General features: G+C 58.1%; 1 protein-coding gene across 4 annotated transcripts; it reads right to left on the bottom strand.

Moving 5' to 3' along the window:
* Positions 1-89: 89 nt before the first annotated feature.
* Positions 90-26374, bottom strand: NAPA (NSF attachment protein alpha). 4 transcript variants are annotated; one of them, XM_027080002.1, is made up of 13 exons: positions 25973-26190; positions 21335-21457; positions 15198-15277; positions 12075-12191; positions 6662-6708; positions 6363-6440; positions 5124-5201; positions 4874-4929; positions 4702-4786; positions 3756-3860; positions 2516-2584; positions 2028-2078; positions 90-854 (listed from the first exon to the last, which is right to left on the bottom strand). In XM_027080002.1, the coding sequence occupies exons 1-13, from the start codon at positions 26068-26070 to the stop codon at positions 753-755; spliced, it is 1089 nt and encodes a 362-aa protein (XP_026935803.1). In that variant the 5' UTR covers positions 26071-26190; the 3' UTR covers positions 90-752. The 4 variants fall into 4 exon arrangements, with proteins under 4 accessions (XP_026935803.1, XP_026935804.1, XP_026935805.1 ...); XM_027080003.1 differs by lacking the exon at positions 6363-6440 and having other exon boundaries at positions 95-854; positions 25973-26187; XM_027080004.1 differs by lacking the exon at positions 21335-21457 and having other exon boundaries at positions 95-854; positions 25973-26185.

A 26374-nucleotide genomic window follows, 5' to 3' on the forward strand; every position in this document is an offset into this window, starting at 1 on the left:
GCACATCCAGAGCCCAAGGTGGGAGGGCCAGGGAGAGGGGACACAGGCCCTGAAGGGTGAGGAGGGAGCAGAGGTGAGGAGGAAGAGACTCATGCACAAGTGTTGTCTTTTATTTCCTTCCTCAGGCAGCTGCAGCTTCCCACCAACAACACCTCGAAGCGCAGGGTGGAGATGGAGGGGTGGGCATGGGGATGACCCTCGGAGCTCCAGGGCCTGGGACTACTCTGAGAGGTGAGGGCTGCAGGAGGCTGGGAGGCTCCCGTGCTGGCTGGGGGAGGAACCCACCCCCAGCAGTGACAGCAAATCACGGCGGCTACGTGGGCTCAGAGCTCGGCTGGGGGACAAAGGTAGAGAGACAGACACCAACCTCACGACTCAGCTGGTTGGGAGATGGGGGGCCAGATGCTGACCCTGACCCCTGGCAGCACCCACAGCAAATAGGTCTGCATCAATGACTCTGCGTGTCGGGGGGGAGAAGGGTACCTCCGGGGGCTTAAATAAAGGGGCAGGGGGCAAGGGATGCGGCGGGAACAGAGTATGACCGTCTGGCCAGCGGGCCTAGCCTCAGGGGCCCCCGAAGCAGTGCGGAGCCTGCACCGTGGCTTGCGAGACTCCTTGGCGGGGAGGAGGGAAGGTCTCGCAGCCAACGTCTCGGGCCCCACCTCTCTGGGCTCTTCGTGATCCTCACTGGAGGGCCAGGCTGGGGGAGAGCGGACGGGGCAGGGAGATGGGTGCCAGGGGGCCAGGCGGGCCTAGCGCAGGTCCTCCTCGTCGCCCTGGATCGTCTTCTTGATGCGCAGCAGCATGGTGGTGAGCCACTGGTCCAGCCGGGAGATGGCGTCGTACTCCTTCACCTGTGTGCGCCGGGGGACCGGTGTCAGGAGGGGCGGCCCACCCCGCGCCTGGCTCCCGCCCTGTCACCAATCCTAGCCCATGGTCTCTGTTCCCAAGAGCCTCCAGGCGTGTCCCTGTCAGCCTCAGTCCCCGAGGAGGAGCAAGGGGAGGTGTGGGCCCCGACCCAAGCCGGGGCGGCTCCCTTCTGTGTCTTTACTGGCCTGGGCGTGAGGCTTCCCTTGGGGGGAAGAAAGATTTTATGGTTGAAAAAAAAAAGTCCAGTTTTCTTGTTTTACGGATGGGAAATTGAGGCCTGGAGACATGACGAAGCGGCGGGATGGACCTGACAAGTTTCGTCTCTGTCATCATTCAGAGGCCTACGATTGGTGATGGGCACCCAGGGAGAGACATGCTTGACAGATACAGTCTGGAAGACATAACGTGGGCCTAAGCTGGATGTAACTGAGTTCCAGAAAGCTCAGAACAGGGTAAGGAAAGGGAGAAACATCTCCATGGGACGGTTCTATCGGGGAAGCTGCTGGAAAGGGGGACCCTCCCAATGCTGCCTCTCCGGCACCCTTTGCTCCTCCTCCCTCCTGCTGTCGGGGAGGGGAGAGGGAATGATGCGACTCATTCCCTCCCTCCCTGCACATCCAGGACCACCCGAAGTGCCTGATGTGAGACAGCCTTAACTGCTCACCCAGGGGGACTCTGAGTGGTGCAAAGACCCTGGCCTTCAGGAGCAGACAGATATGGGCTCCAACCCCAGCTCTGGCCCCGAGAGGCCTCAGTGCCATCATCTCTAAAAAGCGGAGAACACTCCCCGCACCTCTTGGGGCTACTTGTGAGGATTCTGCAGCGACTGGAGAAAGGAGTTCATGGCCAGGGGCTGGGACTGGAGATAAAAACGGGTGAAATTGGGCTTCCCTGGTGGCGCAGTGGTCGAGAGTCCGCCTGCCGATGCTAGGGGACACGGGTTCGTACCCCGGTCCGGGAAGATCCCACATGCCGCGGAGCAGCTGGGCCCATGAGCCATGGCCACTGAGCCTGCACGTCTGGAGCCTGTGCTCCGCAACGGGAGAGGCCACAACAGTGAGAGGCCCGCGTACGGCAAAAAAAAAAAAAAAAAAAAAAAAGTGTGAAATTCATGGGACCACATCTGACAAGGGCAGCCACCCCTGCCAGCCACTCACCGCCTCGGTGTAGCTGTCCACGTTCTGTTCCTCGTGGGCGTCTAACAATTTCTGCAAGAGAATGGCAGGTGGGGCTCAGGGGCCCAGGCTGGCCTGAGGCCTGACCTGGATGAGATTCACACGCACACTATCTGGGTGAGTGAAAGTCCGGGGGACTCCCATGCTGACAGGAAGAAAGGGGCTGTGTTCCAGCCCTGCCCTCCGCATCACTAACACAGAACATCACGTGTGCACGCGTGCCCGTGTGCGTGTGAGATCCCGCAGCCTCCCAGCTCTGCCCCCAGCTCCATCGTTGACTGAATCTTACTTGTCTCATCCAGAAACTGGTGACCCAAATGGCAGACGAGGGGGAAACAAAAGACCCTTGAAAAGTACTGTACAAATCTCGGTGATCGTGCTAACCAGAGCCAAGCCTCCAGACTCCCATCCACACGTCCCGCTCCAAGCGCAGACGCAGGAAAGCGCTGGCCTGAGCCCCCGGCACTCACTTTCATCAGCTTGCACTCCCGGGAGTCGGAGAACGCAGGGAATAGCTCCTCATACTTCTGGACAGCGAGCTGAGTGTCGGCGAGGGTGGAGGGGAGGTCGAAGGGGACAAGTTAATAAAGAAGGGCCCTCGGAGCAGCTGGCCCGGCAGCCGAGGGGATCGGGGGCCGCTCTGGCCCCGAGTCAGCTGTCTGCGCCACCCCCCAGCCTCCAGTGACACTGGGCTCTGTGCTTCATGGAGCTGAGCTCAGTGCAAGCCTGGCTGCAGAGACAGCTGCAGGGGACGGGGGGTGGCGGGGGCCTGGGGGAGGGAGGAGGGTTCCCCAGGCCGGTGCTCAGTGCCTCTCCTGCACCCGATCCACCCAGGGTAGGGGCAATGGCAACAACTGCCTGGTACTGCCTCATAACAGCCCATCCTATGTGTCAGGCCTGACGCCGGGCACTTCTCACGTTTAACCCTCACGAGGACCCGGGGAGGGTCAAACGATGGTGACCCTATTTTGAAAGTAGAAAACAGATCCAGAGATGGTAGTGACCTCAGGGCACAGGGGACGTGTTGGGGATCTGAACTGGCCTGACCCCAAAGCCCAAGCTCTCACCTGCCCTGCCGGATGCCGGCAAAGGGAGCAAGGGTGGGGCTCAGACACACCATGTGGCTGAGGATGGGGCAGCTGGAGACGCCAAGAAATCCCAGACGCCAGGAGAACCCAGCTCCTCTCCCTGGCCATTCTCCAACCCCTCACCCAGCCCGGACCCCTCTCTTGCTAAGAAGCCCTGAGAACAAGCGGGTCTGGCATTTAGGCTCTGGTTCAAATCATGACACTGGGAGTCAGAAAGATCTGGAATCCTGGGGCTGCAGTTTACTAGCCATGTGCTTTGAACAAGGGACTCTGGTTTCAGCCTCAGTGTCTTCAACTGTAAAATGGGGCAACCATGGTATCAACCTCATGGGGTGCGGTAAGGACTCAAAAAGTGCTCCCACAAAAGAAAAAGCCTGGCACTGAGCAAGTCGGGAGTTGGAAACTCAAAGGCTACAGGGACTGAGCGAGTGAAATCAGGGATAGAAACAAGCATTTCCTGCTCAAAGGCCGAATGCCAGGGGCCAGACGTGAGTGAGGGGCTTACCCTCCGGAGGGGAAAGAGGTGACTCGGCCTAGTGACAGACACTGTGCTCCAAGGGCAGTCACCCTGTGTGTGGGGGGGTGGGGTAAGCTCTGGGTGGGCCCCTGGGCCTGGGCTCACCTTGGCGTTGAGCATGTCGATGCAGAAGTGGCAGAGAGCCGCCTTGAAGAAGTAGTCCTTGGCGCTGTACTTGAGCAGTGGGCTGTCCATGGCATTGGTCCCCACCTGCAGGCACGAGGAGGCGGGCAGCCAGAGGGCCAGGGTCACTGCCAGGCACTTGGGGGCCAGCTGGGAAGTGGGTTTGTTCCCCAGTGGGGCCCTGTTAACCCAGGACCCTGAGGGCAGGGAGAAGAGAGACCGGCCCTGGGGAAGTCAGCAACCAGTCTGTGAGTGACCGAGGACCAGGGCATGATGGGGAGTGGGGGTGTGGCCACAGGGCTGAGGCCAGGTGTCCGTGGGCTTCCCAAGGCGCCCGCGATGGTGGAGGGAGAGGCGGCCCTGCTGTCAGGCCCGACAGGAGGCTGGCACATCGGTGGGCAGAGGGGTGGCAGGCTGCGGGAACATGAGAGGCGGCGCCCGCCCCGCTCTCCTCCGAGGCCAGCTGCCTGCCTTTCTCCTGGCCAGGCTGAGCCCACCAGGGCGGCCGGCCCCCCCCCACCCCAGCCCTCCCCGCCCAGCAGAGGGGAGCCTGCATACCCAGGGGACACCCCCTCCCGGGCCCCTTCTAGCAGGCTCCTCAGCTGCCTCTGGCTACCCCGGGCCTCGCAATTCTTCCCACTCTCTCCCTGACTCTGGTTCTTCAGAGTTGGCCTCACTCTGGGGCTGCCTGGGAAGCGCCCTGTGAGGAGTGTGGGAAGGGCCCGTCTAGGAAGAGGGCGGTGACACCGCATGGGGTCGTGGGTGGAGAGAGTGTTCAGCCAGGCGGAGCACAGGGTGAGGGCGTGGGGATGACCGAGGGAAGTGCAGAGAATGGGGGGGGAGGGCAGGGCACTGGAGAGGATGAGAGACAGGACGAGGGGCACTGGCAGGCAGGATGGGGCGCCATGTCCGCCCCGCCTGCCCCCACCTGTTCGTAGATGTCAATGGCCTTCTGATACTGCTCCAGCTGCGCCGCGTAACCAGCCACCTTCAGCAGACACTTGTTGGCAGAGCTGAATGGGGCAGAGAGAGGGGAGGGAGGTGGGTGGTAGCAGGGTCTGGGGCCCTCACCGAGGGGCTGGGGCGGGCAGGAGGGGTACCTGTTGGACTCCTCGCCTTTGTAGTAGTCTGCAGACTGCTCATAGTGGGCGATGGCCTGGGGAGACACGGGCGGTGGGGGGAGGGCGAGGGGCCAATGCAGCCTTTATCACCTTTGGGCGCAATATGGCCCGGGACTCACCGGAGCCCTTTACCCAGGCTCTGCCGGTGCCCCGTGCTCCTGTCCTGGTCTCAGAGGACTGGCCTAGGCAGCCCTCCCCGGTCACTGGCCTGGCCCCACCTGCCACTGACCTTCTCGATGTCCACCAGCTCCGTCTCGTAGATCTCAGCGATGGAGATGTGGTGCTTGGCCGCGATGGTGAACCGGCCCTGGGTGAGACGTGGGAAGGAGCCCTCAGGACGAAGGGCGTCCTGAGTGCCCCGTCCCAGCTCAACCACACCCCTCCGGGTCCCCGAAGCTGGATCCTCAGCCGCCCCTGGGAGGGGAGGTGTGCAGAAGAAGGTCCCAAGAGACAGAGGGGCACGGGGCTTAAAAGGGAGGCTCTAGCATGAGCGGCCTGGGTCCGAGTGCTGCCCTGACTGGGTGACAGTGGGCATGTCCCTCCACAGAGTCTCCAGGGGACACAGGCAGATGGAGCAACACCGAGGTAACGTTTGCACAGGGACTTGCCAGAAGCTCTGGCCCAAGGAGGCATGTGACAGATGGTCCAGAGAGGCGGAAGGACCAACCCAGAGTCACCTGGTACAGGCTCCCCGCTGCCTAAGAGACAGCCTCCCTCCCGGCCTCCCTGTCCCGTGTGGCCACACAGCCCTTCTCACAGGTCAACCCCTGCTCCAGCTTCCCCTGCAGGCACCCAGGGCTTTCCCCAAGGATGCCTTCCAGCTCCCAGAGGGGCTGAGCACCTCCTACCTGCCTCCACCCGGTGGGGGTCCAGATGCCTGGCCCGCCACTCACACACGAGCCTGGTCCATGGCTACCTCCTTGCTGAGGGCAGCAGGAAGGGGCAAGGCCCTGGGCTCAGCCAGGACTAGTTTTGGGTCTCAGCGACTCCTGTTGGTAGGTGTGGGGCCCTGAGCGAGTCACGTCTCTTGTCTGGGACCCTCTTTCCTGACTGTCAAACGGGATGACAACAGTGCCCACCTCACGGGGCTGCTGTAGGGGAGACTAAACCACCCAGCTCAGAGCATCTGCTTCAATACATGGCAGCCGCTACCACTGCTGTAACGACACTACTACAGCATGGCCCTGGACCCGGCAGGAGGCAGGGCCCACGCTCCTGCCCAAGGGAGGGGTCTGACAAAGGTAGAGTGCGAAGGGGCAAAAAGTGGAGTTGACAGGAGCCAGGGCCTGGCTTTGGTCCACTGTCCTGGCTCCCTGGCCTCAGGCCAGCAGCCGCCTCTCTGGACCTCATCTGTCGATGGGGATGCTCCCTGGGGCAGGGCAGGGGCTGAGCTGACTCTGGGCCCTGCCTACCCTCCCCAAATCAAATGGGACGCTGGCGGCGGGTGACTGGGTAAAGGGAAACGCACCGGATACGCGAGGACCCCAACAGCAGTGACGTCTACGAGTGAGGACAACGACGGCCTGTGGGGGGCCAGAGGCAGGACCTGGGGAGGGGCCGCCAGCCCCTGTGACGTGCTGGGAGCTGCCACCAGGAGCCAGACTGGTGAGGAGCTGCGTGAGGACCCAGCCAGCCCAGCCCGGCTCCGGTGACACCCCTCACCCTGCCAGTCTCCCGCCTGCTCTCAGGGCCGGAGGAGGAGAGGGGAGGCTGGGGCAATATGGTAGGACTTGGAACGGGGTGGACAGGACACGCAGTGACCCTTACCATGTCTGTGTATATCTCAATTGCTCTCATCAAGCAGTTAATGGCCTCTGGGGAGAGAAAAAGGAAGGCAGGGAGGAGAAATGAGAAGGTGAAGTCATTTCAGCAGAGGCCGAGGAGAGGAGGAAGGTGCAGGGCTGCACTGGGAGAGGCCAGGGCTACGCACCTGAGCAGGGAGGGAAGGTGAGGGGATCCCCGAGATGCAGGAAACCTGGTCAGGCTAATTTATTCTGCTGTGACTTGCCGGGCACATGCTTTCAGGGGAGCCCTGCTGATACAGCTGCCCTCTCCCTCGGGCCAACACGACGCCACCACCTTCCCAGCAACCCCTGGGACAGGGCATAGCGAGCTGGTGGCCAGACTCCCATGGGTGTTTTGGGCCAGACCTGCCAAGGCCCTGCCCTTGAGGATGAGCTGCCGGCAGAGGCGGCAAAGGCTGACATCGGAGGAACGGCCAGGTCCCACCTGGGCTCTGCCACCCTTTCACGGTGGGACCCTGAACCAGCTGCATCCCCTGGCCTCCGTCTGCGGCAGGAGGCGGCTGGGTGCTGTGATGCTGATGCCCCTGCGGTTGGGGTCTCCACTATTCTGCCCACATCCCAGCCTGCAGCAGAGCCCTCTGCACCCTCCTCCGCCTGGCACTGCTGCCTGCTGGCTCCTCAAGCCACAGGTTTCACCGACAAAACACACACACTGGGGTGGCACCTGGGAGGAAGAATTGGGGTACCTTTGTTGTACCACCTTTTGCAAGTTTTTAAATTTGGGAAAGGCATTTTTTTTTTTTTTTGACAAGTTATTTGGAGGATAGAGGGAAGCATGAGTGGGTGGCATTTTCTAGCAGATAGAGATGAGCTCTCGGGTGGATTTTTTTTTAACACCATTTTAATGCATCTCAGGAGGAAAGGGTGTTGGGGGAGATGGAAGGAGACGGACAGAGAACCTGGACAGACCACAGCAGGTGGGCTCTGAGCTGGGGCAAGGTTGAAAATTCACCCCACAGTCCAGCATTTGTAAGCCCCCTGGTCTGCCGCTGGGGTCTCCAAAGTCAGCAGGGCCCACTGGGCTGAGATGCTGCAAAGAAACTGCAGGCCCGGTGTCTGCTCTCAAGGGGCTAATGGTCTCGTCACGCAGGGAGACATGTGAACAGAGGCTCTTAGGCCCAGACCTGTGGCTGGCCCTTCAGGGAGTCCACAAGCGCCCTCCCCAAATTTACAGGCCAAAAGGGGGTGTCTGTGAGCACTACTCTGGGGGAGGGAGGATTGGTAGGTCGGGTCCAATTCTGAAAGCCCCCTCGGGACCCCTAAAATATTCAGAGAGCATACACCACTGGGTCAAGGTTCTGAGGCTGATGGGGGAAGCCTGAGGCAGCAGGGAAGAGAGAAAGAAAGCAAAAAGGGGCAGAGAAGGAGAAAAGGGAGAGAACACCACAAACAAATACAGCCTGAAGCAGTGTTACTTTAAAACACACACACAGATTTTGTGACAGAGCATTTCTGGAAGTAACTGACGAGCTGGCAACCCAGTGGTAAGGAGGATAAGGAACCAGGGGTAGGGCTGCAGTGCGTGACCTGTGCACACCCCACCCTGCTCCATTCTCCACCCAGGGGGCTGGATGCGGCCAGCAGGTCCCCCCTGCAAGCGACTCACAGGCTCCCTCTCCTGGAACGATGGGGCGCACAAGCAGGCACCTATGGGCAGAGTGGCAAAGGTTGCCCGGGTGAGGTTAGCAGCCCTGGAGGGGGAGGCCGGAAGCTCCCCTGGCAGGACAGGCTCCCCTGCAGCGGCCGCCCCGGGCCTGCTGGCACTGGCCTGGAGTGTCGTCAGCAAGACGGCCCTTGCGGTGGCAATAGGGGAAGAAGGCTTACCCGCAGGCAGCAGCATGGAGTCACAAGGTTGAGTCCCCTCGCTCCAGGACAGCTGTCTCTGAAAGCGGCAGGCTGCCAGCTGCCACCCCAGCCAGAGCACTAGCGGATTACCTGCTAACGTACTGGCTAAACCAGCTTATCTCCGGTCACCAGGACCCCGGGGGTGAACAGCCCGCGCACCCCGGCACACCTGCCCCCGACCAGCCACCTGCAGAAACTGGGAGCCAGAAAGGGGCTCTGGGAATGATCCAGCCCCAGAAGGTGGGCAGGGAGGGCTGAGGCCCAGAGAGGGGAAGGCGCTGGCTTAGGGAGACAGGTCTCCTCAGTACAAGGGGGCAAATCGCAGAACCCCACGAAGAAGTGGAATGGGTAGAAGGAAGACGCCACGTGTCTGGTACACAGCAGGTATCCAGTGAGGCTGGCAGTGAGGGTGGGGGAGCACATGGGGGAGGGCAAGTGGGGGTCTGGCCACTGCCCTGCCCTGGGTGCACGTGTGCGCACACACGCACCCCTGGGCCCAGCTATGAGGCGGGCAGGGTAAGAGGCCTCCCTGGCCTGAGTCTACCCATAGCAGCCGGCAGTGGCTGAGAACCAATGACAGCTGTGGTCATCACCTGCCCCCTCTGCCCTCAGCCACCAAGGAGGCAGCAGGCCACCCTCGGCCCACACTCAGGGCAGACTCGCAGAGGGAGAGCAGTGACATGCACCTAATCGCTTCCTTCCACCCTGGCAGTCCCAGGCACAGGCTCAGCTGCCTGTCGGTGGTGGGGAGGGGGGCGTTTCCAGGACTCCTGTACGAAGTGCTGACACAGGGCGAGGCCTCTGAGGCAGGTGAGGCAAGCAGCAAGGCCCCGGGGAGCTGGCCGCCTGCTTGGGGAAACGCGGCAGTGATCCACATGGGCCCTCCGGCTCTGCTTCACACGGCAAGCAGCGCGGGGTGGAGGCAGGGGGTGTCCAGGCCAGGCTCCCATCTGATGGGAGCCGAGGGCTGCCCCGTACTGGACGTTTATCACACTCAAGGGGCTGTGCTGGGCACGTCTATGCTTTATCTTACGTGTGGTCTCTGCTTTACCAGACCAGGAAATGGAGACTCAAAAGATTAGGTGTCTCCCCGAGGTCACAGGGGAGCAGGCTCCCCCGGGCCTCAGAGACCACAGTGAGCCCCACCCTCCTTGACTGGGGTGGACAGTCGAGATGCGGTGGTGCAGGGACGTTGCCGCTCCAACACCGCTCCCGGCTCAGCACCAGAAAGCTGGAGCCCCAGCCGGCACCGCTCCCGGCTCTGCCCACACTAGGCTCTCCCCTGTGCCACAGCGCCTCCTGTTCCCTGAGAGCCACCGCCAGCACCAAATCCACCCCTTCCCACCTCAGCATCCAGGGCAGAGAACCAGGCTCGCTGATCTGATCCCTAGAGAAACCAAGTTGGCCTCTGAGCCCCAAGATGGGCACGTCACCACACCTAACCACTGCTGCCTTCCCACCGACGCCTCAGCCACTCTCCACGCTTCCAGAGGCTAGGCACCGGGCCACACCCCAGACCCGGGCCCTAGCACCTCCCACACACCCTGCAGAGCATTGCTGCTAGCTGAAAAGGCTCAGGTCAAAAGCTGGGGAAGGACGCGACATCATGGTGCCAGGTGGGGCCTGTCCCCCAGAAGCACAGGGGCTTGTTTGAAGAGCAAGTGGCGCTGTGCACATGCCATGAAGCCTAGCCTCAGCTCCCGCCCCAGACATCAGTCCTTCCAGTCACTTTGGAGCAGCACCTGAACGTCACAGATGCTAGGGCAGCGTCTGCAGGTTGACCAGTTTCCCAGAGAGAAGGCAGGCTGGGGGTGGGGGCCCTCTGCGGGGGACGCACAGACTTCCCTGGGTGATTTGAGCTGAAAACAAACCCAAGGTCACCCTGGGTCATCATCACATCACCACATGGCCCTGTGGCCCAGCGCTGCCAGCCAGGTGCACTTAGCTTTGTGCAGAGCGACGGTGGCCCACCCAGTCACAAGGCCTCCCCTCGGTTCTTGCTGAGCCTGAGCTCACACGTGTGAGACACCCGGCTACACAGGAACCACCCGTCAAGTCTGGGAACAGAGAACAGCTACTTGGTCCACACAGACGCCAAATCCTCCACGGGGAACTAGATGTCCCGATGGCGATAACGAATCCACCACCAATTCCCCAGTGCTGGTGTGTGAACCAGTGCTCACAGATCCTTGGAGAGACCCCCGGGCACTGGTGACAACTGCCCTTTCTTGGGAAGGATAGGCCTTTATCCCAAGGTGATGCATGTCCTTTCTTTTAAAAAAATTAATATTCATATATTTCCCATTCTCTTATGAGTGAATAGTGATAGTAGATGGTCATTTAAACAAATAAGATTGTTGGGCTTCCCTGGTGGTGCAGTGGTTGAGAGTCCACCTGCCGATGCAGGGGACACGGGTTCGCGCCCCGGTCCGGGAAGATCCCACGTGCCGCGGAGTGGCTGGGCCCGTGAGCCATGGCCGCTGAGCCTGCACGTCCGGAGCCTGTGCTCCGCAACGGGAGAGGCCACAGCAGTGAGAGGCCCGCGTACCGCAAAAAATAAAAATGAGCTTGTTAAAATTAAAAGTTGGCAACCAATGTCTGGCACCATGATTAAAAAATAAAATTCCGGGGAGACGCAAGCGGGAAATAAATAAATAAATAAATAAATGAAAATAAAATAAAATAAAATAAAATTCCGGGCTTCCCTGGTGGCACAGTGGTTGAGAGTCTGCCTGCCGATGCAGGGGACATGGGTTCGTGCCCCCGTCCGGGAACATCCCACATGCCGTGGAGCAGCTGGGCCCGTGAGCCATGGCCGCTGAGCCTGTGCGTCCGGAGCCTGTGCTCCGCAACGGGAGAGGCCACAAAACGGGAGAGGCCCGCGTACCACAAAAAAAATAAATAAAATTCCAGCTCCACGAAATCCAGAAGTCTGGTACCCACTGGGTTGCGCTTCTACTTCAGAATGAGCCCAGGGGGACAAAAACAGTTTCCTCACAGTGAGTCAGTCCCAAACTGGGCTTCTGTCCCCAGCACGCTCTCATTTTAAGGAACTTGTTCTCTGCAGCTACATCTCTGGGATCGGTTCTCTCTGACCCCATCCCCACCCCCCAGGGGGTAGGGAAGCCAGGTTAGGATAATTTCCGCTCCTTTTTCGGCAGCAACTCCTACCTGGCTGGTCTCTGAACCCCCTCCCACCCCCTCTCGCATGTTAATTCTGACAACAGAACAGACTTTCCTCTCTCCTGGCATGCGGTGGGTCTGAAATGTAACTCCCACTCCCAAATGCTCCCAGGCTCCAGGAGGGGAGGGGAGCGATCAGCTGCAGGCACAGAGCAGAAGGGGAGGCGGAGGCTTGGAGCGCGATGCCAACGCCAGCCGGAAGGGAGCCAATTCTGAAGTTAGAGCGCCAGCGCCTCCGGGCCAGCCTATTGCCTACTATCTTGGGTCGGAAACCTGAGGCCTCCTCTGGGTTGGGGCTCAGCTGGCGCTCTGGGCTGCCAGCTCCAGCAGCCCACAGAGGCCCTCACCTTGGGGGTCGGCTTTCTTGAACGCGTTGCCGGCGTCCACAAAGCAGGTGGCCGCATCGTGCTTGCTCTGGAGCTGCAGGTGCAGCTGGGCTGCCTGGCAGAAGGCGTTTCCGGCAGCTGGAACAGAAAAGGGGGATCCCCGTCTTAGGGGGGGGGCTCCACGTTTTAGGTTGCTCAGACAGGGCCCGGGGAGGTGGTCGAGCTCTCCAGGGGCAGGCAGAGTCGCCGAGAGAGGAAGAGCCTGGCCGGGGTGAGCCGAGGTGCAGGCCTAGACCTCGGGCCTCGACCTCGGGCCTCCTGACCCCAGAGCTGCTGCCCGCACCCCCGGCCCAGGGAAGCCTGGAAACAGCATCCCCGGCAGAGTGCCGGCTGAACCGTGGGATGGGGCTGCTCGGGGGTGCTGGGGAAGAGAGTGGCAATCAGGATACAGCTACCCCAGACCCCCCACTGCTTCTCCCCTTCCAAGACTGACTTCTCCCCGCACGGCCCCCAGCCCTTTCAATCTAACTCTCCGGCTCCCCTGCCTCTGTCCACATGCCGGTCCCTCGTCCAGAGTCGCAGCAGGTTGAGTGGCAAGGAGGCCTCACAATGTCCACTCCCCCAGGGGCTTCACGTCCAGAAAGGGAAACAGGACGGAGATGCCACGAACTTGAGAGTGTGGGGACCAATGCCCATGGGTGCAGGGAGGCGGAGACCACACCTGAAGCCCAGGCTGTCCTGTACTCAGCTGCGAACTGCCACCTTCCAGGCGCCCCAAGCCATCCTGTTCCCACGTCTCCGGCTCCTAACCTATCTGACTTGTGGGAGACAGCGGGACCCCTCCTCCTCAAGGGGTAGGGGCTGTGCTAACTGGGAGCTCCAATGGCCAATGCCAGCTCAGTCCTGAGGCCCCTGCCCTTCGTCCTCCTCCAGCTGAGTCCGAATCACAGAATTCCTGGAAGAGGACAAGAGGGCCTGCCCCCCATCCTGTACCTACAGAGCAGGAGGCTAGACAAAGCCACCCAGGTTTTCACTATGCATGATTTCTTTCTTGTTTTTAAGGGCTCCAAACTTGAGTGCAAAATTTCCAGAGAAGTAGTATCATTGGGGGAAAAGTTAAAAAAAAAAAAAGGCCTAAGACTTTTGTTTGAATATTTGGGGGAAGGAAGGAGGTGACAAATTTTAGGAGAGAAGCACCATCTATGCGATTGAAAAAGAAATATTCTTTCTCTAATGGTATTGTTACCTTAGGAGCATATAAAAATACACATAGGATCTGGCTCTAGGCATAACACATGCTATGAGAGCTTAGGAAAAAGCTCTTCTAATTTTCAGGACACCAAAAATATTCTCAGAAAACGACAGTCCATTCTGCCCTGTGCCTCCACACCCCGCCTTCACAGCCCCATCCCAGGTTTCGTTTCCTTTGTAGTCGGAAAGTTCCTCCCTGGGTTTCAACACTGTCTTTGCTTGATATTCTTGATCCAATCTTGCTGATGTCTGAAGCCATGTTATGAAGTCAGCCCCCAAAGGGCTCGAGCGCTGGCTTTTTGAACCTCTCTTCCAGGCCTGCAGGTAGCTCCCAAACAGGTCTTTGGTCCCTTGGACCTCCAGGAGCTCCTCCCTGGACTTCCCTGGCGGTCCAGTGGTTAAGACTCTGAGCTTCCACTGCAGGGGGCACAGGTTCAATCCCTGGTCTGGGAACTGAGATCCCGCATACCGCACCGTGCAGCCAAAAGATTAAAAAAAGAGCCCCTCCCTGCCCACCCACCTCTCCTTGGCGGACGCCGCCCAAGCTCCAGCCTTGCCAGGGTCTGACCATACCCCTCCTGGCCAAGTCAGGAGGGCCACTCCGCCCACCAACACAGCCTGTGAGAGTCTCAGGAGGCACGTGACCTGGGATGCCCTCTTCCGGGAAGAGGCCCTTCCAGTATACTATGATACTGTCTGTGTGTGTGTGTCTTGCCCCAACTGGAGTGAGAGCACACAGATGGCTGGGGACCTTGTAAGTGCTCCTGAAGTCTGCCAGTCTGTTGACTGGAGTTCTCTAAGGGCTTCCCCTCCCACTCTAGAGGGAGGGGTGCTGCTAATAGGAGTGGGAAATGGAGCTCGCAGCTGCCACTGTGCTGGGCTGACTGCTCTGCGTGGGGACGACTGATCTCAATGAACCCACATGACAGCCCCGCAGGGTCAGGACCGTTCCTTTCCCTGTTGCCGTGCTAAGGAGGAAACAGTTTTGGAGAGGCCAGGTAACCTCCCTGGGGTCACGTGGCCAGCCTGAGCTGTGACACAGATCCAAGTCACTCTGGCTCCAAAGGTCAGGAAGCCACATGGGGCAGGTTAAGCCCTCCAGCTCCAGAGTCAGAGTTCTGGTTTCTGAATTCTGCTTCAGTCACTCACTAGTCGTGGCGTGTTGGGCAAAGGGCTGGGCCAAGCCTCAGTTTCCAAATCTGTGAAATGGGGATGTTAATGGTACTGACGCTCATGGTGTTGCTGTGATGATTCAGTTAAATAATGCAAGCTGGTGCTTAGGAGAGTGCTCAATAAATGGAGCCATGATTAATGTTATTATTGGAACCACTTGAATCATCCCCAGCCCAGAATTCAGACTCTGATGGCAGTATTAGGGAACTGCTTCCACGGAAACCTGAGATTCTTTCTTTCTTTTTTTTTAGTAGAAGTATAGGTGATTTACAATATTGTGTTAGTTTCAGGTGTACAGCACAGTGATTCAATTTTACATATATATATATTCTTTTTTCCGATTCTTTTCCATTATAGGTTATTACAAGATTGTGAATACAGTTCCCTGTGCTATATAGTAGTAGGTCCTTGTTGCAAACCTGAAATTCTGAATTTAAGGAGAAACCCCTCAAAGAGCTCATCATCTACATGGGTCTATCTGAATTCAATAATCTATTTATCCTTATCCTCTAAGTTCTCATTCCAAGGCCCTGTGACCCAAGTTGTAAAATAACCCAGTGGGCTCGGAATGACCAGATGGCAGGCCAGTGGGCCTGTAAAGCTGGAGACGGCATTGGTGGGGGAGCTGCAAGGCTGAGGCCTCAGCCAGGCCTCTGGGACTGGAAGCTGAGGGGAAAGAGGAGAAAGAGCCATGGAGGCGCTCCAGCAGGGATCACATACCGCTCCAGTTTTTGGCCATCTTGAACATGTTTGCTGCTCTGGCGTAGATCTCACATGCTTCCTCTATTTTGGATGAGCCTCTGGGAAAAGGGAAAGGAAAAACAGGTAAGAGAAAGATCTGATCTGGTATCAAAGAGAAAGCAAGCCAGGGCTTCCCTGGGGGTCTGGCGGTTCACTAAGACTGAGCTTCCAATACAGGGGGCACTGGTTCGATCCCTGGTCAGGGAACTAAGATCCCACATGCTGCACAGTGAGGCCCCCCCAAAAAAGGAAGAAGCAAGCCTTCTGCCCCAGCGACAGTGGAGATGTGTCCTTACATCGCCCGCTGGATGGTGGCCCCAGCCCCAGCATGTCCCCGTGAAGCCAGCTTCCCAAGTCCAGCTACAGCTCAGGCCTCTGCCCGGGCTCAAGGGAGATGGAGCTGGTGGCCCCCAGCCCCCATGCAAAGGCTGGCTAGGCCCTCGCTGGGCAGGTCTAGGCTGGACCCTCACTGTGGGGGGGGGGGCCTTCCCAACCACCCCCAGGAGCCCTGCCTCTGACAGTCTCCTCCACTTTCTGCTCAGATGCTCGGTGCTGACCACTGGATCCCAGGCTCTCTGCAAATCCCTTTTCCCCACGAGACTGCAAAGCATTCTGGGGGAAGAGTCCATCCTTGGACACCTTGTCCTTTCCTCAATGCCCTAACCCTGTCCCTTGCACACTGCAGCTGTCCAATGAAGACGTCTCAACCCTAAAAGCGTGTTGCTGCCAATTCACGACTAGGCAGATATATAATGATACAGACATATAAAGAAATACTGTTTTTAAATATGTACACCGAAAGTTCCCATTTGTGTTAAAACAAAACAGAAAAAGAGGGTGAAAACAGAAACATACATGTAAACATAGAAGATTTCTGGAAAAATACACACACAAAAAATAGAGTATTTTTCTCTAAGGTGGGGTCTGTAGGACTGGGTGCCAGGTGTGGGAGACAGACTCATATCCCTCGCTAGGACTGTCTGGATTTTAAAATCGTCTGCATATTTCCTATTCGAGAAAAAAGATATGTATATATTTTAAATATTAGCATTTACGTTGGGTTCTGTGATCCAGCAATGAATTACATTCCTAGCAATTTATCCTAAGAAACTAAGCAGAGGGACTTCCCTGGTGGCACAGTGGTTAAGAATCCGCCTGCCAATGCAGGGGACACAGGTTCGAGCCCTGGTCCGGGAAGATCCCACATGCCGCGGAGCAACTAAGCCCGTGTGCCACAACTACTGAGCCTGCACACCTAGAGCCTGTGCTCTGCAACAAAGAGAAGCCCACGCGCAGCAACGAAGACCCAACGCGGCCAAAAATAAAAATATATAAATAAACTAAAAAAAAAAAAAAGAAAGAAAAAACAAAGAAACTAAGCAGAGAAGCTACAAGGATGTTCAGCACAAGATTATTTAAAATGGCAAAGTAATGGGAATTCCCTGGTGGTCCAGTGGTTAGGACTCGGCGCTTTCACTGCCGGGGCCCAGGTTCAACCCAGGTTGGGGAACTAAGATCCCACAAACTGTGAGGCTGCCCACCGGCCACCCCCCGCACAAAAAAAATAAAGCCACACAAATAAATCATCTTCACTGTCCTAGCCCTCAGCGCTGTGTCAACTGGCCCTGGAACCTTGCCGACACCAGCCACAGAGGGTGAGGGCCTCCGACATAATTCTGGACGCAGTATGGGGAGCACCCCTGCCCTCTGCACTGCTGGTGAGGCAGGGCCAGCGTGCCCATGCTTTGGATGCACATCAGATGTTTGTTATAATAATCAAACCAGAGCCCCGGAGTCACCCTCCCTGGAGATCTCACTCAGCAGGTCTGGGTGGGGCCTGCAATCAAGATTTGTAACAATGGCCTCAGATGATTCAGATGATCAGGCGAATCTGGGAGGGAAAAAGCTGACCTACACTGACCTCTTGGGAAGCAGCCACCAGTGACTTGTCCCATGTCAGGTAACATCGGAAGGCAATACCCCCAGGGCGGGCTGGCAGAGTGGCTGGGACTGGAATCCTGGCTTCCTGAATCCAAATCGCACCAGGTAAGCTGCTTTAGATGAAAAGTCTCCCCTCTGCCTTCTGGGGCTGTGCTGACACTGCACCCACCCTCTGCTGTCCCCAGAAAGCAGCCCTGAGGGATGTGGTGACACACACCTCCCACACTCCACCCTGCTGGGTTCCCCCATCTTCCCACCACAGCTGCACAAGACGCCTTGGGCCTGGGGCCCCTGTTTGGAGTGAACCCACTCCCGGCCCTGGAGAGGTGAGGAACTTTCACAAGTTTTGGGCAGAAGAGATTTCAGAAGGGTCCCTGGGGGCCAGGCTACAAAACCCCCTGGGGGATCTTCTCTGGAAGGTTCTCTGAAAGGAGTCAGGTGCACTCACAGGCCGAACCACAGATCTGCCCACCCCATGGGTCCCCTAGCGCATCCTTCCCTTCCTTGTGGGTGCAATTAAGTCCTCTCCAGACCCAGACATTCTCTGAAAAAGCTCAGGTTCCCGGAGGAGCAGAAATGGCCCATCCCACCACGCAGAGGCCCAAAGCCCGGTGATAACAATGAGCAGAGTCAGCCCCAGCTGGCTTGTCGCAGCTCAGTGGGACGGGGCAGACTCAGAACACAAGGCCTGTCAGCTGCTGGGCTGAAATTCTATGATCCCAGACTAAGCTGGGCCAACCCCGTGCTGGCTCACTGATTCTAACTGCGGGTGGAAAAGCCAGAGGGATTAACATCTGCTCAGGCCTCCAGGCCTGCCTTCTCCTTCCCCTCAAAGCTTGGGTCCTGGCCACTCCCATGACCAGGCGATGACAGGAGACTCTCTGGAGCTCTAGCCTCTTGCTTTAGAGATGGAAGTGGAGTCATCAAAGGGGAAAGTAATATGGCTCGGGTCCCTGGCGAATCCTGAAGGAGAAACCATTCACATAGCCATTTATTCAACTGGGGAGCAAATATCTGAGCATTTATCACGTGCCAAGCACTGCAGGTAACAGTAGCAAACAAAGGAGAAGGGCCTGACCCTCAGTGAACAGGACATCAGCAAGACAACTGCAGAGGGACCGGGGGACGAGGGGCTTCTCTGAATGGGCAGGTCAGGGCAAGCTGCTGTGACTATGTGAGATTTAAGCTTAGTCCCCAGAGATGACGAAGGAGCCATCCATGTGAAGCGGGAAGCACATTCTAGGCAGCAGTCACAGCACGTGCAAAGGCCCTGAGACAGAAACAAACTCGGCCAGTTCAAGGAAGAGAAGGGGACCAGGATGGCTATGGTCCAGGGAGTGGCAGGCATTGAGGCTGGAGAGGTGGACGGGGGACCCCATGCTGGAAGCAAGGACAAGGGTCTAGGCCCTATAATAAGGAGCGTTCTGCAAGGCAAGAACAGGCAGAAGGAAGAAGAGCCCAGCTCCTCTGCTTTTCCAAGCTGTCTCCGCATGTGATACACCTGCATTGTTTACTACAGGATTTCTCTCCTTGGTCAGGTCACTTCAGGTCACTTATCTAAGAGTGGCCTCCCCGACAAAACCCACAAACTCGCTGAGGGAAAGAAACCAGGCCTCCCTCGGACCCCTGCACAAGGGCCAGAGGGGCTAGCTGGCCCTGCATCTTCTGAAGAGCCCAGGTGGCAGTGCCTGTGAGAGCTGACTGTCCCTCCCCCCACCGATCCCCCCAAACTGCCTCTGCTCCGTCCTTCCCATCACACAGCTCTGAGCCACACTGGGAATAGAGGGAACTGGTTTGGGCCAGGCTGGTGCAGGGCTGTCTATAATTACCCCACTCAGCTTTGCTTTCTCCCCTCCGCAAGGCGGAGGAAGCAGTCTCAGGTCTCCCAGGCACAGCTACCATCCTCCAGTGGCTGCCATATGGAGGGAAGGGGGCGGTGCCAGGCATGCACAGATAGCCTGGTGGGACCCGGGCCAGGGGGTCCGCAGGGCAGAGTCTCAGCCTCCCTCCTTCCTTTCTCCATCCCCTGGGCACTTCCCGGCTCCCAGAAACAAGCCACCCACCCAACCTGCAGTCTCCTGAGGGCCTCAGAAGGCAAGGCAGGTGGAGTAACTCCCATGTTAGGTCCCCGACACTCCCTAAACCCCTGTCCTTCTGCGGCGCCATAGACACCTGCCCTCAGCCCCCTCCTCGGCCTGAAGGTCCCCGGGAAGAATGGACCCAAGGGCCGGTACGGCCCCGACCTCCTCTCCTTTGCTGTGCATCCTCACGACTCATTACAGTGGCCTGCCAGGTGCCACCTGAAGCAGTACAGAGAACCTCACAGTCACCCTCTAGGTATGACCCTGGCTTACAGAGGAGGAAGCTGGGGCTCACAGTGGTGAAGGGGCTGGCCCAAGCCGATGCTGCCGGGAAGCGGCAGGGCCGGGGAACCTGCCCTGCCTCTTGCTCACCCTGTGATCCAGGAAGCTTCCTTCCCTGTGTCCGAGAGTCTTCTGGAAAAGGAGGGGGCGCACAAGCTCCCTGCCTGCTCCGGCCTCTCCGGTCGATGAAACAGCCAGCGCTGCTCAGGTTTCCCTCATCTGAGGAGGAAATGCTGCTCTCAGCAGGAGCCAGCCTGAGCAGCCTCGAGGCCCCGAGGGAGTCATTAAGCCAGCCCCCCGCTGAGCCCTAGCCCACCTCACGGAGTGGCAGGCTGAAGGTACATCAGAAAACAGGCCCCTGGCACCGGGAGCAGCGGCCCCCCCAGCCTCGCCCCCCTGCCGACTGCACCGGGGCTGGCAGAGCCAGAGCCGCAGGGTCTCTGGGCATCTCTCGGCCTCTCCTCCTCCATCGCCCATGAGCGCTAAGCCCCTTGCTGCCCCTCTGGCTCTGCGGTGCATCGAGCTCCCGTAGGGCCCCAGGAACGACGGAAGAATCCAGTATTACACACTAAGTGCCCAGCTGTGAAATGCCTGGACGGGCAATGGGGAGAGAGAGAATGCACTTGGGGGCCGAGAGACCTGGGCTGAGGTCAGCCTTGGGCACTTTGCTAGCTGTGTGGCCTTGGGCTAGTGATCCCTGAGCCTTGGTTTCTTTATCTGTAACACAGAGACAATGAGCCTGACCTGGGAGGCGTCTCGCGAGGATGAGAAGGCGCAGTACCTGGCACACAGCACAGTGAGGCCCGGGGCAGGCGCTCAAACAGCTGCTATTATATGAAGGAGGAGAAATACACCCCAAGGGCTGCCGGCCGCCCGGCAATGGGAATTCTAGAGTCGCTCAGGGTGGGTGGAAAAATCGAGGACCACAGTCAGGCAGGCCTGGGCTCCGGTGCTGGCTCGTGGTGCCCCGGCCTCTGCTTCCTCAGCTGTAAGTGGGGCTAAGACACCACAGCCGGCAGGCCTGCTGGAGGCACAAGGAACACCCCCTGCCCCCGCAGGCAGCAGCCAGGAGAGCGCCTGCCACACAGCAGGTGCTCAGCCAACGAGAGCATCACTCGCTTCAGGCTGGCGGAGAGAGCAGCTTCTGGAAATGTTCTCCTTTCGCATCGCAGTGTGGGCTTCATCGCCTTACCTCCAGATTAGCTAAGCGGCGCCCCTCCCCTGGCTTCCACAGAGCCGGGGGCCTCCCACCTACCCCACCCACTGAACACCACACTGATGGGGCTGGTTCCCGGGCCATCGCCCTCCTGCCCGTGAGCTCAAAGGCAGCGGCCACGCCTCCCACACGGCCCAGCAGGCCTTCCCATGGTTCTTATACGGATGCCCTCTGCAACCCAACAGGATTCCTTCATCCCAGCCAGAGCGCCCAATGGTTCCTATTCTTAAAAGATGTTTTGGAAAGACCCTTGCCTCTCAGTAGCCCCACTCCAAACAGGAGTGTCGAAACCTCTGTGTGAGCAGACAGCAGGGTCCCATCCATCAAGAGAGGCAGAACCCTCAGACTGCAGGGAAATGACAGCCGGCTCCCCTGGAAGCCTTGTGTCCCCTCAGGAAAGCCTCCACTCTGAGCCCAGGCAAGAGAGGCTGCGTTTGAAGTTGTGGATCTTGGCAGCTGGCAGGGGACAGCGAGTCACCTCGGTGCCCAGCTCACCGGCACCCCGGGGTCCTGCGTGCTCTGCAGGTGGAGGGTGGTCTGGAAGCCGGCACTCCTCAGCCAAGGGCCCAGGGGGGTCCTGGATGGGGGACACCTACCCAGAGGACCTTGGCCGCAATCTCTGCCTCAGGAAAGCCAGCCTCCAGGGCTCCCAGGGGTTGCTGGTGCCCAAGAGCGGTTCAAGCAGGAACTGTGTCAACATTTGATCTGCAGGCTGCTGTCTGTGCACAGAAAGCACCCCGTTATCTCTAGTTCTCCAGCGCCTCGGGCTCAACTTCCAATCACAATACCCAATACTAATACTGTTGATAATAGTAAGCACTTAATAAGCACCCACCAGGGTCAGGCACCATGCTTGCAGCGCTTCACATGCATAACCTCATTCTCTCCTTAGGACAATCCTACGAAGTAGGTATTACTATGATCTTCAGTTCAAAGAAGAAACTTAGCTAAACACACTGGTATCTGAGTGGAAAGAAGTTTTTATTTTGGATTTGGGGGAAGGGGTCACGGGGAGATGTCAGGGACGAGAAAAAGCACCAGGAACAGAACCACTGTTTGGAATCTGCGCAATCCCGAAGGGGTACAGCAAGAAGTCTGGATCCCTCGGGAGACAGGCAGCAGGAAGGAAGAAAAAGCGCATCTTGCATCTCCCCTCTCCTTTTCCACAACTGCATCGTCTTTGGGAAATCGCCACCTTTCTGCTTCCAGAGCAGAAGTCTGGGCTGCTCTCCCATCTCCTGAGCCCTGGCTGGGGAGCTGAGGAGGGGAGGGAAGGTACAGAAGCAGCTCGGATCTGTGAGCCGGCTGGTACAGCCTCCCTCCCAGGCTGCTGGTGCACCAAAGCCCCCTAGTGTCTGGCAGTCCAGAAACAACGAAGAGCAAAGAAGGCCTTAACAGCCAAGGTGACGGGGCTGCCCCCGATCCCAGGCGGGAGCAACCCTCCTTGGCCCTTTTGACATGAGCAGAGACCTCTCAGTTTGGACTGCTGTCATCGCTGAGGTTCCTGAAAGGGGAAGGAGGAGCAAGAGGGACAAGCTGAGCCCTGACACTCCCCGCTCCAGTCCTCGGAAGCCACAGCGGGTTGTGAAACGCTGAACCCCAGCAACCCCGGTTCCAGAGGGAAGGTGTCAGGAGTGGTTCCCGCCCATGAGGCAAGTCCTCTCGGGCTGGCCCCTCCGGCAGACAGGCTTTGGTCAGGAGGGTCTCGGTCTCCGTCTGCATCCCTGTCCTGTGCGCTAGCCTTGCACCATGGCAACCGCTCTTGGAGCTGAAGGGTCTGGGATGAATACACCTGCTCTTTCTTTCAGATGTTTGGAGAAAACTGTCACGTGGGTGGGGAAGATGGGGGAATCAGAGGAAGGAAAGCTCCCTAAGACGCCTAGTTAGCCAACATCCTCCCTAAACGGAGTGCCCTGAAATGGGCCAGAGCATCAAGGACAAACTTTGTGTGGCAGCAAGAGGGCTTTGGGATCAGACAGGACAGTGTGTGAACACGATCTCCCACTCACCAGAGGACTGGGCAAATATACCAATATCTCTAAGCCCCCATTTGTCCACCTCCACGGGGATGTCGTGAGGACTACATGTGAGGACACAGGTAAAGCGCCTGGCCCAGGCCGGACTCGGACTCAGAGTGAGCACTTAATAAACGTTATCAGCTATTATTACTGTCACCGTCTTCACTCTCCCCAACACCAGCTGCTGCAGTCCTTTCTACAAGGCAAATGGGAACCCTCCAGCACTGGCCCTACTATGGATTGAATGCTTGGGTCCCCCACCAAAATTCATGTGTTGAAACCTTAACCTCCAAGGTGATGGTATGAGGAGATGGGGCCTTTGTGAGGAGATTAGGTCATGAGGGTGGAGCCCTCATGATTGGGATTAGTGCCCTTATTAAAGAGATCCCAGAGAACTAGTTCACCCCTCCCACCGCCCTTTCCACAATGTGAGAACACAGTGAAACAATAGCTGTCTATGAGGAAGCAGGTCTTCATCAGACACCAAATCTGTCAGCACCATAATCTTGAACTTCTCAGCCTCCAGAACCATGAGAAATAAATTTCTGTTGGTTATCAGCCACCGAGCCTATGGTATTTTGTTACAGCAGCCTGAACAGGCTAAGACAGGCCCCCATTAAAATCAATACTCTCCAACACCTCCTCAAATCCAAGCCCTTTGTCAGAAGACCCTCCAGGACTGGGCCTGGTTCTTGTTCAGTCTCACCCCCTTCTGCCCATTCTACGTTTATGGGCTAACACGGAAGCCCCTGCATTAAACCTTCATCTGGGCCTTGCTCAAACTGTATCCTCTGCCTGAAGCAGTGCTCCCCCGCCAGAGGGTACCCCTGGAACTCCTGTTCATCCTCCCAGATGGAGGTCTCTCCTCTGGGGAGCCATCCCTGTTCCCTTTAGATCTTGGTTCCCCATCATTTCGGGCAGAACCTCCCCTCACACTAGACCTCTGTTCACACAATTCCCTCTGCCTAGAACACCTTCCCCAGCCCCCACTCCCTTAGCATGACCTAGGGTTCCTTGGGGCCCAGCTCACACCTCACCAGAACCTTCCTTCAGCTCATGCAGCTTCCTCTCAGGTCAGGAACCTCCCACAAACGACAGAATCTAGCCCTTAGTCACATTTGACAATTTTGCTTTACTAGTGTTTTAGCAAGCATTCATCTTGCCTTCCCAACCAGGTGGCAGGTGTTTCAGGGTCTCACTCAGCTGCTCCCTCCAAGCACGGCCCAACAGTACACTAACCCCCAGTCCAAAGGGACCAGACACCAAAAGCCACCCAGGAAAACCATTACCGAAAACTGAGCTCTTAGCCCCACCCCAGAACACTGCACTTTTATTTCTCCCCTTGTGAAGGAAGCAGAAACACACATACCCTCTCCCCACTCTTAGCCTCCAAAATAAAACATTTCTCACCTAATCAATACAGGCCATCAGCCCCGGATGTTTCTCCACACCAGGCAATTCTCAGCCAGGTTACTCAAGTTCTTTCACTAAACATAATCCACCCTCAAATAACAACGAGCGGCTCCCATCTCCTTTCCTGGAAAGAACCCTCCCCCACTTCATTTCTTACCAACCTCCTAACACCATGTCTCCCAATCCCTGGTCCTCCCCGCAAGCCCCTTCCCCAGCCTTCTGGATGACTCTCCCAGCCTCACAGCCCTCCCCAACCTCTGCCTGTCTCTGCTGCCAGGCTCCATGAGGCCCCCTCCTCACAGTTCTTCCTAACTCACTACAAACTCACCCGGCCTACTGCAGCTCTCCTCCCAGGCCGATGAGCAACACAACCCTCCTCAGTCCTCCGCGGCCTTCTTCTCCCTCCACCCGGGGCCTCAAGCCCCCTCCCCTCACCCTATTAAGTCTCCATGGCCCGGAGTTCCGTTCCCAATCTCTTTCATCTCCTCTCTCATCACACCGTTTCTCCCTGCTCTGACCCCCCCCCATCCCCACTTCTCCCATCAGACCCCTACCTTGATCCCCACCAGCCCCGTACAGGCTCCACACCTGTTTCCTTCCCGGAAGTAACACTAATGGTAGCTAGCACTCTCAGAGTGATAACCACGTCCCAGGCGCAATTCTAAGCACTTTACTTGCATTCTTATTCTATACTAGGAACAAACCTGAGATAGATTTCACTAAGCTCCCCTGTAACAGGGAAATTAAACAGCTTACCCAAGGTCAGGAAATGGCTGTTGACACTCCTAAGCCACTAAAATGCCTCAAAGGATGGCCAGCCAAACAACTTTTACGAGCCAACACGAACTTTCTGTGAAACGTCTGCCGCACTGCAGGTGTTGGCTCTGCCTCCCAGACCCCTTCAGCGGTATCCTGGGCACGCCACTCTCATCCTACTCACAGTGCCCACCCAATCCTTACTCAAGGATCACACAGCAGGCCTTCGGCCCCTTTTGGTTTACTCATCTCCCTCATCTCTCCCTTTTAACCCTCCAGTTCCTAAATCAAGCCTCACCCCACCTTAGTCTCCAGCCTCCCAGTCCAGGCTTCTTCAGAAGCCGTAACTCCATCACCCCAGGGATTCCTCTGCTCAGATCTCAGGGTGTCAGGTCCCCTTACACTACTCAGCCGTGACCAAGGCCATACCCATCCCAGACACCTCACACATCTCAGACTTGGGCTCATCATCCCAGGATCACCTTAGCCCTGCGCCCTGAGCCTGCGTTCACACAAATCCACCGCCCCAGGCCTTGGAAAGGTGAAGCCCTCAGGCAGGGGTCCTCAGTCCCAGGGACCCAAGACGCCCGTCTGGGATACTTCAAATAGGTTCTCCTAGAGCTCCAAAAGGCTTCTTGACCTGGTTGCCCTCCCAGGTTCCCTCAGTCCCGGCAGGCCAGGTCCCCTTCAAGGCCTGAGACCATACTCCCTCGGCCCAGGTTCTCCACCAGCCCCTTGGCCCATCTTCAACCTGGGTCCCCTTCCTGCCTCCAGATGGTGTCGCCTCGGCCTGGGTGTCCTCAGCCCAGGGCCCTTCTACCATCTGGGACAGACTCTCCTCAAACTATTCTGCCAATGCCACAACCCGGGCACCCTGGCCCTCGGCCGGTGTCACCTCTGCTGCCTTAGACCATGTCACGTAACCCCGCAAGCCGCCCCCACCCCGTCCTCTAGGTTCGAGCCCTTCGTCTCTATCGCCGCCCCGGTCTATGACTCCTCTGTCCTCTCAGTCTAGGTCCCGGCCGGACCCCTCGGCGCGGTTCTTACCCAAAGAGGCCCGAGAAGAAGGACTGTGAGTTCTTCACTTTGCGCTCCGCCTCGGCCAGCAGCGCCATCGCCTCCGCTTCCTTCCCGGAGTTGTCCATGGCGGCCGCAAAGGTACTCAACAAACGGCCCGACCCGGGCCCTCGGAGGACTCAGCTGCGGCCGGGCGGCGGTACCCAGGTCTGGACAGCTTAGTGGTCTGCGTTGACGTCGCACCGGCGCGCGCCTCAATGCGGCCCAGAACCACGTGATTCGCACTGGCCAACCAGCGGCGTCGTAGCGCGGCGCGCGCCCCGTCGGCCACGCCCTCGCCAGCCGCCGCGCGCCGGCCCGTGACTCACGGCCTCTAATTGGCGACCCGATGCTTTAACGCATGCGTATGCATCCGCGTACGGCACCCTACTC

This window comes from Aethalodelphis obliquidens, unplaced genomic scaffold, assembly GCF_003676395.1.
Source record: "Aethalodelphis obliquidens isolate GAN/ISIS:26980383/991018 unplaced genomic scaffold, ASM367639v1 scaffold43, whole genome shotgun sequence".
Taxonomy (NCBI): Eukaryota; Metazoa; Chordata; class Mammalia; order Artiodactyla; family Delphinidae; genus Aethalodelphis; species Aethalodelphis obliquidens.